Source organism: Solanum stenotomum, chromosome 9 (genome assembly GCF_019186545.1).
Source record: "Solanum stenotomum isolate F172 chromosome 9, ASM1918654v1, whole genome shotgun sequence".
Classification (NCBI taxonomy): domain Eukaryota; kingdom Viridiplantae; phylum Streptophyta; class Magnoliopsida; order Solanales; family Solanaceae; genus Solanum; species Solanum stenotomum.
This window is the reverse complement of record NC_064290.1, coordinates 13,929,689-13,941,906: the sequence shown is the minus strand read 5'-3', so window position 1 is coordinate 13,941,906 and position 12,218 is coordinate 13,929,689. Positions and strand designations below refer to the sequence as shown.

The 12,218-nt window shown below is 35.5% G+C and overlaps 1 protein-coding gene across 2 annotated transcripts in view; it reads right to left on the bottom strand.

Moving 5' to 3' along the window:
- The window catches only part of LOC125876227 (uncharacterized), a 32,946-nt gene extending 23,200 nt beyond the window's left edge, over positions 1-9,746 (bottom strand). The window contains exons 1-7 of one of the 2 annotated variants that reach the window (XM_049557351.1): positions 9,519-9,746; positions 8,153-8,279; positions 7,995-8,057; positions 2,836-2,937; positions 2,519-2,687; positions 2,317-2,415; positions 2,046-2,195 (exon numbers count right to left, since the gene is read on the bottom strand). In XM_049557351.1, the coding sequence (XP_049413308.1) occupies positions 2,046-2,195; positions 2,317-2,415; positions 2,519-2,687; positions 2,836-2,937; positions 7,995-8,057; positions 8,153-8,279; positions 9,519-9,572 (764 nt within the window). In that variant the 5' untranslated portion in view covers positions 9,573-9,746. Of the gene's footprint in view, positions 1-2,045; positions 2,196-2,316; positions 2,416-2,518; positions 2,688-2,835; positions 2,938-7,994; positions 8,058-8,152; positions 8,280-9,518 lie in introns of those variants that run through there. The other variant, XM_049557352.1, reaches the window with a different exon arrangement.
- Positions 9,747-12,218: the final 2,472 nt, after the last annotated feature.

Below are 12,218 nucleotides of genomic sequence, written 5' to 3'. Positions count from 1 at the left end.
ACAATCTGTTTAAACATCTTAATCTTAGTTTCTATGATAGAAGCAAGCCATAATTTTTGGAGCAAAGGGAGAATGTATCTGTATGTATATGTGAGCTACTAAATATAAGTGATTTTCATTTATTTTTAATTTTACCTTTTATGGGATCATATCTATTACTCCCTCCATTTTAATTTGTTTGTTCTACTTTCCTTTTTTGTCCATTCAAAAAGAATGTCTCTTCCCTTTTTCGGCGGTTCTTTAATTTCAACTTTCCACCTGGCATGACCGCGATATTAAAGGGCATTTTGGTACATTCTACATATCTTTAATTTAAGGCCACAAGATTCAAAAGTCTTATTTACCTTCTTAAACTTTGTGTCAAGTCAAACAAGACAAACAAATACCCTTCGGGGTGGCCCAGTGGTTTGAGCTTGGGACTTCCATGTTGGAAGTCTCAAGTTTGAAACCCCTTGCCAGTGAAAGCAAGGGGTTTGCCTTCTGAGTCGAGCTCGTCACACCAGGCTTGCCTAGTGCGGGTTACCTCTCCTATGTGGTTTGCAAGCTATTGCATAGGAGCGGGGGTTTTACCCTGTGCGCACCCAAAGGGTAGCGGCTGCGGGTTTCCCTTGTCATAAATTTAAAAAAAAAGACAAACAAATTGAAAGGGAGTACTTATTGGGGATAACTATTTGTTTAAGTTCTACAAAAGAAAATTTCCACTTCAACTTGCTTTTTCGATTGAGTGATAATTTTTAGTTTCAACAACATCAAAATACTGTCTATCTTCCAAAAATAGAATATTTCACATGAAACCATGTAAAAGTGCAACCTTTTACACTACAAAAAACTTGAACAAAATGAAATATGTGCATACTTTAACGCCAATGCAATCAATTAAATCAAGTAGATGTTTCTGAACAAGTGAGTATGGCAACTTAGTATAGGTTTACTTACATCTAAGAGGTGGAACACTAAGTGATTCAGCATTGACAACAACTTTGATGACTCAATATTTAAAATTATAGAAGTAAATAGGTCAACCATGCACCTCACACCGCAAAAGAAGAGTTGTCAACCCTAATAAATAGAGCATCATGTAACACAAGGCTTCAGCCTTCAGCATGAAAATACTTGTCATGCAAGAGCAAATTATTCCACACCTCAAAAACGTAAGCTCTAGGTCAAGAAAGATAAACTTACACAAGAGCACAATGTTGACCATTATCTGATATTAATTCAATTGTCAAACCTAATCTACATGCACAAATCATCTAGCAAATACATATATTGCACATACATGCATGTGTGCATGGTGTTACTGTAGTAATCAATGCTTGATCATTTTACCCTTGTTGCTACAACTTCAAAAAATTAATAGACTGTCACTAAAAGATGGAAATGGGGCGGGGTGGGTTTTAAGCTATACGGGGTGGGGTGGTTGTTAGGCTATGCGGGTATGGGTCGGGTTGAATAATTTTTCTAGGCGGATTTGCGGGTTTCAAATGGTGATAAAGGATCTTTTTATTGAAATTTATAGGTACAGGGGCGCGGTGGAGCGGGTTTATGCAGAGTGGGGCGGGGCGGATTGAGATTATAGAAAAACACTACGTGGAGCGGGAAGAGGCGGGTTAGAAATTTTGCGGGTTAAGCTCAACCCGCCCCTACCTGCCCCATTGCCATCCCTAAATAGACTTGTCCTACTTTATTAAATTCCAACACATTCTTCTGATAGTTAAATACAACATAATGCCCAGTGTTATCTCACAAGTGGAGTCGGGGGAAAGTAGAGTGGCTGCTTCCGATAGTAGAATATGGACTTCTAATCATCTTTATATAATTTAATAACTGAAGCCTTCTTAACTACTTTGCATCCATATTTGCTATTGGGAAGACTATACCGGTTTAACTTGCACAAATCTCTTCAGATTTCCCTGATCCTCTGTTATCCCTCTGCTGTAGTGAGCAAAGAGGAGGCAATATGCACCTTTATTTCTGATTCTCAGTGCATTAGTGCAACACACATGTAAAAGTAGTATAAAAAGTTCAATTTTCACAAGAAAAACCTGTATCCATATTTGACTTTTTTCCCATTGCGCTTGGGATTTAAAACGAAGATGTTATAGGCATCCTCCAGTTGTAAATACTCCACAAGACTGGTATAGAGAACATCGATCATATCCACATCAACTTGCCATAGAACAGTTCCATCATCCCTGAAAACACACATTTATATAGAGGAACCGAAGAAACACAGCTAAGAAATAATAACTGAGTCACAGAAAGTTACTCAGACAAAAACATAAAATCTCTAATATTAGAGAGGATTTCAAGTACCTGTTATCAGACATATCATCCTTGCGGCCAAAGACATTAATGGCACGCTCAAAGATGGATGTGACCTTTTCACCCATTTGAATGGCATGAACAGAGAAACTGCACAAAGATTTGAATACCTTATCAGATCAGTCTATAGTGCATTAACTATTTTACTCACGCAGATTGTATGGTTGTTTCGGGGAAGGGAAACAAAAAGTACTTGTAGTTTATGTGGCTGATTAGAGGCAGATGGTGACGCTGCTCTCTGTCAATGCTAGTTTTGTAAAATGGTGTCAAAACTTCTCCCACTTGAGGAATCCTTGTATGTTCAAGGATGTGATCAATCTTTGTAAACCAGCGCTCTAGTTCCAGTGGCTGTAGCTTAAATTCTGAGCAGAAACCACATCGCAGTAGTAAAGAATAATATAGTCAATATTTACAATGTAGAAATATAACAAAGAGAACAGTCATCTTCAATTGTGGAGGGACAATTAAGATACCTTTTTATAGAAGGTAAAGTAAAGGAATAATACATACCTTGATTACCCTTCCCTTCAAATCCAATAAAAATGAAATTCACAGGTACTGGAAGGTACATGGAATCAACTTCCAGAAGCTTCAAATAATTTGCTATATTACCTGCAGTACAAGAGAACAATATTTTATTTTACTCCACTTATTAAAAGATATACTCCCCCTCTATTCGATCATAGAACGTATTAATAGTTATATTCAAGAGCACATCAAACATATAGTTCTTTAAGGCTTTTAGGAATATACAACAATATGATCGCTCATTGGAGACTTATTTGACTCACACAGTTATTTCAAATGGGTAGCGCAAAAGAATCCAAATGGGCTTTATAAAACCTTGAGTCACTCCACCTATTGTCTTTGGTCACATTTCATTAGATGTATTGGACAGAATAATCATGGTATATGCATTGTTTATCCAATGTTTGGTCCAGTATGATTAATATATGTATAGCTTATACAATATTTCCTGTATTATTTTTTATTTTTTTTAATCAAGTAAAAGATTTCATTGATAATAACAAGGTCATTATGGCCGTATACAAGAGGTATACAAAAAAAGGAGAGACCTACAATATATGGCTCACCCCATTCCAAAAGACACCCAAACCTCTATACAAACAGGAACTTCATGGGTGCACCAAAACTAAATAAGGGATCAGGGACTACTTCTCAACTGAGCAAAGCTCATTTCCACACCTTCTTAAGCTCTTCTACGCCTCTCCTTCCAAATGACCCACGAAAAAGCAAGAGGAGTAACATTCAAAGCTACACGGATTTTGGTATAACCCAAGAATTACCAAACCAACATATCCCACCATAACCTCGTGGCTAGTTTGTAATGCAACATAATATGATCCACGTCCTCACCTACCTCCTTACATAGGAAACATCATCTCATGCAAACAACCTTAATGTAACATAATTTGATCCACGTCCTTGCCTGCCTCCTTACATAGGAAACATCATCTCATGCAAACAACCTTTCTTTTCCTACAATTCTCCATCGTCAATATCACCCCTTAGTAGCCAACCATGTGAAGCACACCTTCCTCGACACCTTAGGTATCCAAACCAAATCATAAGAGAAACTAACATTCACCCTAACCAAAAGTTTCTCATAGATAGACTTGACAGAGAACACTTTGTTATTTCTCAACTTCCAACTCAAAGCATCGGGTCTATTGATGGGCTCACATTGCTTGTGAAAGCTTGCAATCTCTGAATTCACCTCCCAATTCTGGAAATTCCTCCTAAACCTCAAATCCCAAAATCCCTTTTTGTCCCCCTAACTTGCTGGACAAACATCTCCCTTTGGCAAGAAGCCTTATACAACACAGGGAAATCTAGCAATCTCTTAAGCTCGTTCACCTCCCAATTCTGGAAATTCCTCCTAAACCTCAAATCCCAAAATCCCCTTTTGTCCCCCTAACTTGCTGGACAAACAATTCCCTTTGTCAAGAGACCTTATACAACACCGGGAAATCATCTTTTAGCACCACACCACTTTTGCCCCCGAAAACCAACTCTATTCCCAACCCATACCATAAAAGCAATGTTTTCATTAAAGGTTGTCCACCCCTTCAAAATATTCCTCCACACCACACCCAAAAGTCATAGTAACCACATTTGTTCTCCACCACCCGCCACTCCTCCTCCCAATTCCCCATTCCAGTACTCCATATTTATCTGCTACCACCTCTCCCTAAAGCTTCTCCCTCCACCCCAAATCTCCACAACCACTTGCCCAAAAGTGGCTTGTTGAAAATCTTCAAGTCTTTAACCCTAAGCCCTCCTCATCATTTTGGTGTTGTCATTGTCTCCCAACAAACTAAGTGAAACTTCTTAGCCCCATCTGCCGCATCCCAAAGAAATTTTTGTTGCAACCTTCTAACTTCCCTATGATAATGATAGGTGCATTGAACAATGACATGCAATAAGTAGGAATGTTGGATAAAGTGCTCTTGATAAGCATTTATATTTTCCTCCTTTGGACAAATATCTCTTCTGCCACCCTAATAGCATCTTCACTACCCTCTGGATAAATGGATTCCAATCGATGCACCTAGAAGTAATCCAAGGTTTGTAGGGAGAACCCCTACCCTGCAGTGCAAAAGTTGAGTGAGCACATCAATGTTGTCTATTGCACCAATGGGAAAGATCTCCCATTTTCGTAGATTAATTTTGAGCCCTAGAACCAAGTCAACACTTGTCCAAGGTAATCCAACTGAATCCCGTCTGCAAAACACATAACATAAAATATCAACTGCAAATAAAAGATGGGAAACTGACAAGGTCCCACTACCACCAACGGCCAACCACAACCTTGAGACTCTTGATAAGACCACCTAAAAACATCCCTGTCCATCATCCTACTCAAAGCCTCCATAACCTAGATAAAAGGCATGGGTGATAAACAATCTCCCAACCTCAAATCCTTCAAACTACCAAAGAAACCGCAAGGATTTCCATTCACCAATATTGAGTATCTCACTGAAGAGATACAAAAATTGATCCACTTCCTCCATTTCTCCCCAAGCTATCTTCAGCATCATAAAGTCAAGGAAATTTCATTTCACATGGCAATAAGCTTTATCGAGATCTAACTTGCACAAGACACATGGCACACCCTGTTTCTTCCTCGAATCTACCACTTCAATAGCAACCAAAGTTGCATCAAGAATTTGTCTTCCTTCACTAAAAGCATTTTGCGAAGAGGACACAGTCTCATCCAATACTCTCTTTTTTTGGATGACATCTCATCCAATACTCTCTTAAGACTACTAGAACTAGAAAGCACCTTAGAAAAGATCTTATGAATGCTTCCCACTAGACCTAATAGGTTTGTATTCCCCGACGCTAGTGGCCCCTCCTTAGGAATAATAACAATGAAAGAAGCATTTAAGCTTTTTCAAATTCACCCCGCTAGAAACTCATCAATATGCTCAAAACATTAGCTTTTACCATGCTCCAACAATGCTAAAAGAAAGCCAACATGAAGCCATCTAGACTTGTTGCCTTGTCACCCGCACAACATTCTACCGCCACATGCACCTCCTCCTCAATAGCCCTCTCTAACCAAACACTATTACCCCCTCCAATTTGATTGAAATCCACCACCACCACTCCTAAATTTAGCCACAACTACACTTTCTCCTAGAATAACCGTTCGTAGAAGTGAACGTGACAACAACTACTTTAGACTCTTCACTTCTTATTTTCAACTCCAACATTATATCCTCAGTCCACTTATGGAAATTGTCGTCCATCCACCTCCCACCTTCTCGAAAAACACAACGGGCCTCTTGCTCACATAAAAACCTGCACAGGAACACAGACTCTGCCATGGAAGTTACCTTAATCCATAACTTCACAGCCCAAACCTTTGCAACACAAGAAGCTATCAGGTTTGGCAAAGTCCCCCTTACGGATCTTCCCACTAAACACAAAGCAAGAAAAGTTTTCTCTTCGAGATCAGGCCCATCGATAACCTAACCCTAGCTTCAAGATCACCCTTTTAGCCTTCAGCAACCCCTATCCAGAGTCAAAGGTGTGGAAGACAACACCTCCTCGTAGTTGATCTTTCTTGCTTTTAGAGAGAAGGAGTCTCTCTGTAGAACCCATGTGGTATAAGCAACACTATGATTAGTTATACATGGATAAAACATTCAAAATGGCAACACTACCCCTCGAGGGTATCCTCAAACCCTATATGCCAAGCCCTTGTACAGTTTTAAATCATACACTTGATAGGGGGGCTTCCATTCACCAGCGCAGACTAAAAGTGCCACTGTATATCCAATTTTTAATACGATGAAACAAACACCCAATAAGAAATCATCCATGCATTATTAATATATATACAACAATTCTTGCATAACTTGTGTCTAAACTCTAAACCAAAAAACAACCCCCAAGGGTTTCAAGATGAATGCTCATATTCTTCAATATAACATTAAGATTTAAGGGACAAGCTAAGGTCATGGATTCAAGCATCATCCCCAAGGAGAGTATCGCCACTATCTTGGTCCCCCAAAATAACAAGCTCACACATTATGGGACATCATAGATAAATAATCATGTCACACATCGAACTGCAAATGCATCCATCCGCAAGTGTGAAACCGTGGTAAGTAAAGGTGTTAATTAGAAACAAGATAGATCTAAAATCGCAGGGAAGGAAGTAATCTTGAAAGACCTACAATCTCTTGGAATCCATGCAGACCCAACATAAAATAGGGTACAATGGAAGTAAAAGATATAGATATGCGATACCAAACAATTAAAAATATGTTTTAGTCACATTAGTACATTTACTGTAGGTCCTATGAAGTCTTTGAGTCATGCCAGATAGATATATAGATATAGATATATATATATATGCTAGTAAGAATATAGAGACCATCTAGCACTTTAATTTTTATTTTTATTTAGTATAATATTAATTTGATGAGCTTAAATGGAGCGATATGACCCATGATAAATCAAATAGCTGACTCAAAGTAGCTTGGGGTTGAGGCTTTGTGGTGCTTGACACTCAGATTTCAATATCCTGAGCCCTCCCACCTAATATTTGAGCTTCAAGGAATAACGGAGACGCGGTTATTTTAAAATCTCCTACCGCATTTTCATTCAAAGTTGCATAATGAACATGTCAAAAGAGGAATACATGAGATGAATGAAAAGCACAAAGATTCTACTAAGATATATAAGGAAACATATATCGACAACCAGAATGCAAATTTGTATTTGACTTTCTAAAAAAAGGATAGTTCATGGATACCCAATGGAGTAGTCGAGGTGCGCACAAGTTGGCCCGGACACCACCGTCATTACAAAGAAAAGGGTAGTTCATGGGCAAATCCCCACGATAAGAGTCCCTAATTCTATCCATTACACAAGTGTTTCAATGTGATGTACAAACTAGTTACATCTTCTAGAACACTAGAAGCTTTAATAGATAAATAGAAAGTAAATGCATGAAAAAAGGTTGTTTCATTGTATCGAGTACTTAAGTTAAAAAAAGATTAATCTTATGAAGCACTAATATAGAAAATTGAGAAGGGAGTATAATACACATCAAAGGCAAATATAAAAGAAAGTGAAATTTAATCCTTGTCAAAGGACAGAAGAAAGTGAAAATTTTGGAGAAACACAAGTACCTGCCTGGGTGTAATTGAGAACACTCATTTTTTCCGGTTTAGATGCTTCCAGATCATCGAAATCTGTACCCATACAGAATAACCTTAATGGAAGTCGAGCAAGTAAAAGTCATCTTTACAACCATGTATACAAAAAAACATGCATTTCAAGAACTTACCACCACCATGGATAACAGACTCGCTCCAGAACTTGCTTCTATCTTTAAGGTTAAATAACGAAAATACTGATGACTTCCCTGTTTTACGATTTCCACCCGTAGAACCAAGTGAACTATGACACAGCAACTGCCAAATATTATTGCAATAATCAGTACCCTTTCTATAGTTTCTCTTGGCTTCAAGTGGGAGTAAATGGCTTTGAGAAAATCATTAGTGCAAAGTTGACACGAACTAGCACAGAAGTCTAAAAATACTTCCCAGAGTAATGAACACAAAAAGAAAAATAAAGGAAATAATTTAATCAAAAGCTATTGATTCTACAATTCCCAAGAAAGTGCCAATTTTTTTAAGCTTGTCAATATTCTCCTCCCACAACCATCCGTACCACGAGTAAGGTGTTATGTAAATATACTGTGACAGTGTGACTAGGCTACATGGCGAGATAAAACAAAGAAACAAAAAGAAAAAAAAAAAGAAAAATCATTATACAATAAAGACGTTCACAATTTAGACAAACTAAGGTCCACGGAAATGCAATACTAGTGTCTCAAATTAACACACAATGAATGCTCCTGGAACCAATAAGCTCGTAATCCTAAATATGGTTCCGTAAAATCAAACCCTTATCTCAAAAAGAAAAAAAAAATATAATAGTCTGAATAGGAAATCATTTTATTCACTTGTAACCTAAAGAATCAAGGATGAAGTGTGACATTAGAATATCAATTTACTATTCACCCTCTCAAAGCACCCGAGGGTGTGGGCATGACCTACTGTTCAATGAAGTGGGAGGTGAACCATGAGGTCTTAGGGTTCAAATTAGTAGGAGGCAAAACACAAAAACATTAGGTGATTTCTTCTTATCTACTAAGCCTTGGCAAGCAAAGTTAACCACCCTATGTGTGTGTGTATATATATATATATATTCACCCTTTCAACTGAACTTTCCCCATCATACCTGTTTTGCAACAAGTGGAGGAGCTTCTAGAACCATTGGGAGTTCATTCACTCACAGAGATTTTACTCATAATATGATCATGTAAAACAAGGGCATACAAACATTTCCATTCACAGGTATCTCACATAAACATTCTTCGGAGTTTAAACAAATTTAGAACAAAAACCCATAATCAAATAATCAAAGAACATCTCATCCAAACATTCAATTCCATTCAATTCGCTGATAAGGTTATCAAAGTCGTAGCATAATTAGAATCAGGAAAGCACATTTGGGCGAGCTAAAAATTAAGTATCATGAGCAGATTCGATGTAAACCCATTTAAGGAGAAACAAAATTATTCAGTTCTTATAACATGAAAAGAAAAATGACTGTTTGACAATTCAAGATTACAAGGATATGTTTACCAAAATGAAGAGGAACAGTAAAGAGAAGGAGCAAGCCAAGTGAGGACGCAACATGACTGAAGCCTACAGATCTTCTGGGGAAATGAATCGGCAATTCAAGGGGAGAGTTTCAATTCGGAGTGTGAGAATCCTCCAAGCAGATTCATCAACTGCGATGGGGGAGAGTGGAGACTGAGGAAGACGGGAATCGACCGTTTTGACTCTTAACAATGAAATGAACCTAACCGGACCAAACCCGTTTGTAACATATTGGTTCGTTTGTGACCCGTTTTTTCAACCTATTTTGTTGCAATTTAAATTAAAATTTCCATAAATGATCCTTATGAATGCTTATAAATTAAATAAAAAAAATTATTTTTTAAGGTTCTTACAACCAAAACAAATTTATAAAAAGGTATAAATCAAAGTTCCTCGTAATTTATTTATTGATTCTATCTATCTTTAACATGTTCAAATTGGGAGATTAGCGCAATTATGATCATTTGAGGTTTTGGTTTAAATATTGTCTCCATTTAATAAAGTTCTACAAAAATAATTTTACTCTACGCAATCGAAAAATTCTAAAATTTTAATTTGTTCACAAATGTTGTCGTGTGAAGCATAGCTTTAGTAAATGATATGATGGATCTTTCTACCTGTATGACTTTATATGCTTAATCAGATGCGTATTCGGGATTTTGAGATGATAGGTGCACTATTACGAAAAGGTGGATCTAAGCTATAAATTTGATCGGTTTAACATTTAGGTTCTTATCATTAAAAATTAAACTATAGGTCCAAATATTTTTTATCTATATAAACCACTTGAGAGGTGTTACCCAATTTTAGAAAGGAACATAAAACAAGATAGATAAAATGTTAATATTTCTAACCTCACTTAGAGAGTTGCACCCAATCATCATCGCACGACATTATATGATACTTCGAGTGTGGGTTCACACATTTATATTTAAATATTTTTAAAAAAATATATAAACTACTATATATGATTTCAGGAGGGGAGCGCACATGAGTTCACGTGAACCCGGTGACCTCCTCCTAGATACGCCTCTGCTTAACCTATTATTTTATTCTTTGTCAACTGAACTCTTAAACTCAATAAAATTCACCATTTTAAACCTATTTAGCTTTGTTGAACTTCAAACGCACAATGAAAATGACACTTCACCATTCACATCAGACTTTAAATGATACATCACTTATTATTTATTTATTTTAAAAATATTTTTTCTTCTTTTTAAGTCCATTCTTCCTCAATATCCCTTAATAACCTCTCTCCAAAAAAATTTATATTAGAGACACCGAAAAAATTTACTATGTATAAGGTAAGTCAAGTCATACTTATTTATATGAGACATAATTTGATTGACAAATAAACATGGATGAGACCTATCTTCGAAGTGACAAAGGGGCATCTATAAGTCCTTTCTGCCATTTTTTTTGTTTACACTTAGTTCGATATATTTTTGTTTCCATTTTTTTACATTTTTTTTTCATTCTTAGCTAATCTAATTAGTTTATGTTTTTTTCTTTTTTACGTAGTGAATTTTGATTTGTTTTTTATGATCATTGTATAAGTTTTTAGTTTATTATATTTTTTTCTATTCTATGTTATTTATTCATATTATAATAAAAAGTTGTTTGTATTTAATTTTTCAATTTATAGAATCAAGATATAAGCAATTTTTTAATCCTATCAATTTTTTTAATTAAAAGTATAAATAAAATTTGTAAAGCTGCAAAAAGTCTTTTAAGGAATAAATTAATAAATTATCATTTTTACTATAATTTCCTAAGAAATGTGTAAGGAAAGTAGATAAAAGAAAATTAAATAAATTTCACCTAGCTTGAATTTCAAGAATAAAAAATATCTTATAAATTGATAGAAAGATTATGTATTTATGTAGGTGTTTACAAATTGACAAAAAGATTATTTAGTATTTTTCATTTTTTTATTTCGTTAAAATAGTATCAAAACTTATGCAATTGTTTGTCAAGATCATTGATGCTCTTTCCGTTATATTTTCTCATTGAAGAATATTTGATGGACTTAAGTGCTTTTGAAAACGTGAAATTGTTGAGAGAAGAATAAAAGAACAAATTAATTTCATACCTTCTTTGTTTTTCATATTAATAGTCTATTTTTTCTTTTACGAATTTCTTAAGAAACCATAAATAAAATAATAGTTTTACTAACTTACACCTTTGTTTTTTTTGGTAACTTTATAAATTTTATTTACACTTACAAAAATAATTACTATAATAAAATAGAAATATTGTAATTAATTATATCTTAATTCGTAAATTAACAAATAATTTTATATAACTACTTTTAGCAATATAAATAATTAGTATCGAGATGGAAAAATAATTTCAAAATGTTAGAAACAAAATGAATAAGGCAATAAATTTTGATTTCATACTTTCGATGAATAAAATTATTAAAGTATGAAAGTGCAAAATTTGGAAGAATGGTTGGAAAAGAAATCAAAGAAAAAAAAAGGTAATAAAGTAAGAGAGGGGGGGAGAGAGAGAAAGAGGAGTTTGGGCCATTTTTTGAAATGAGACTCAATTATCCACTTGTCAAAGAACAAATGGGGAAAAAGGCATAAATTCACCTCTGAATTTGTCTCGAAAAGTCAGTTACACGCTTAAACTAATATGGTGACCTATAACACACCTCTGCTACTAAATAGTGAA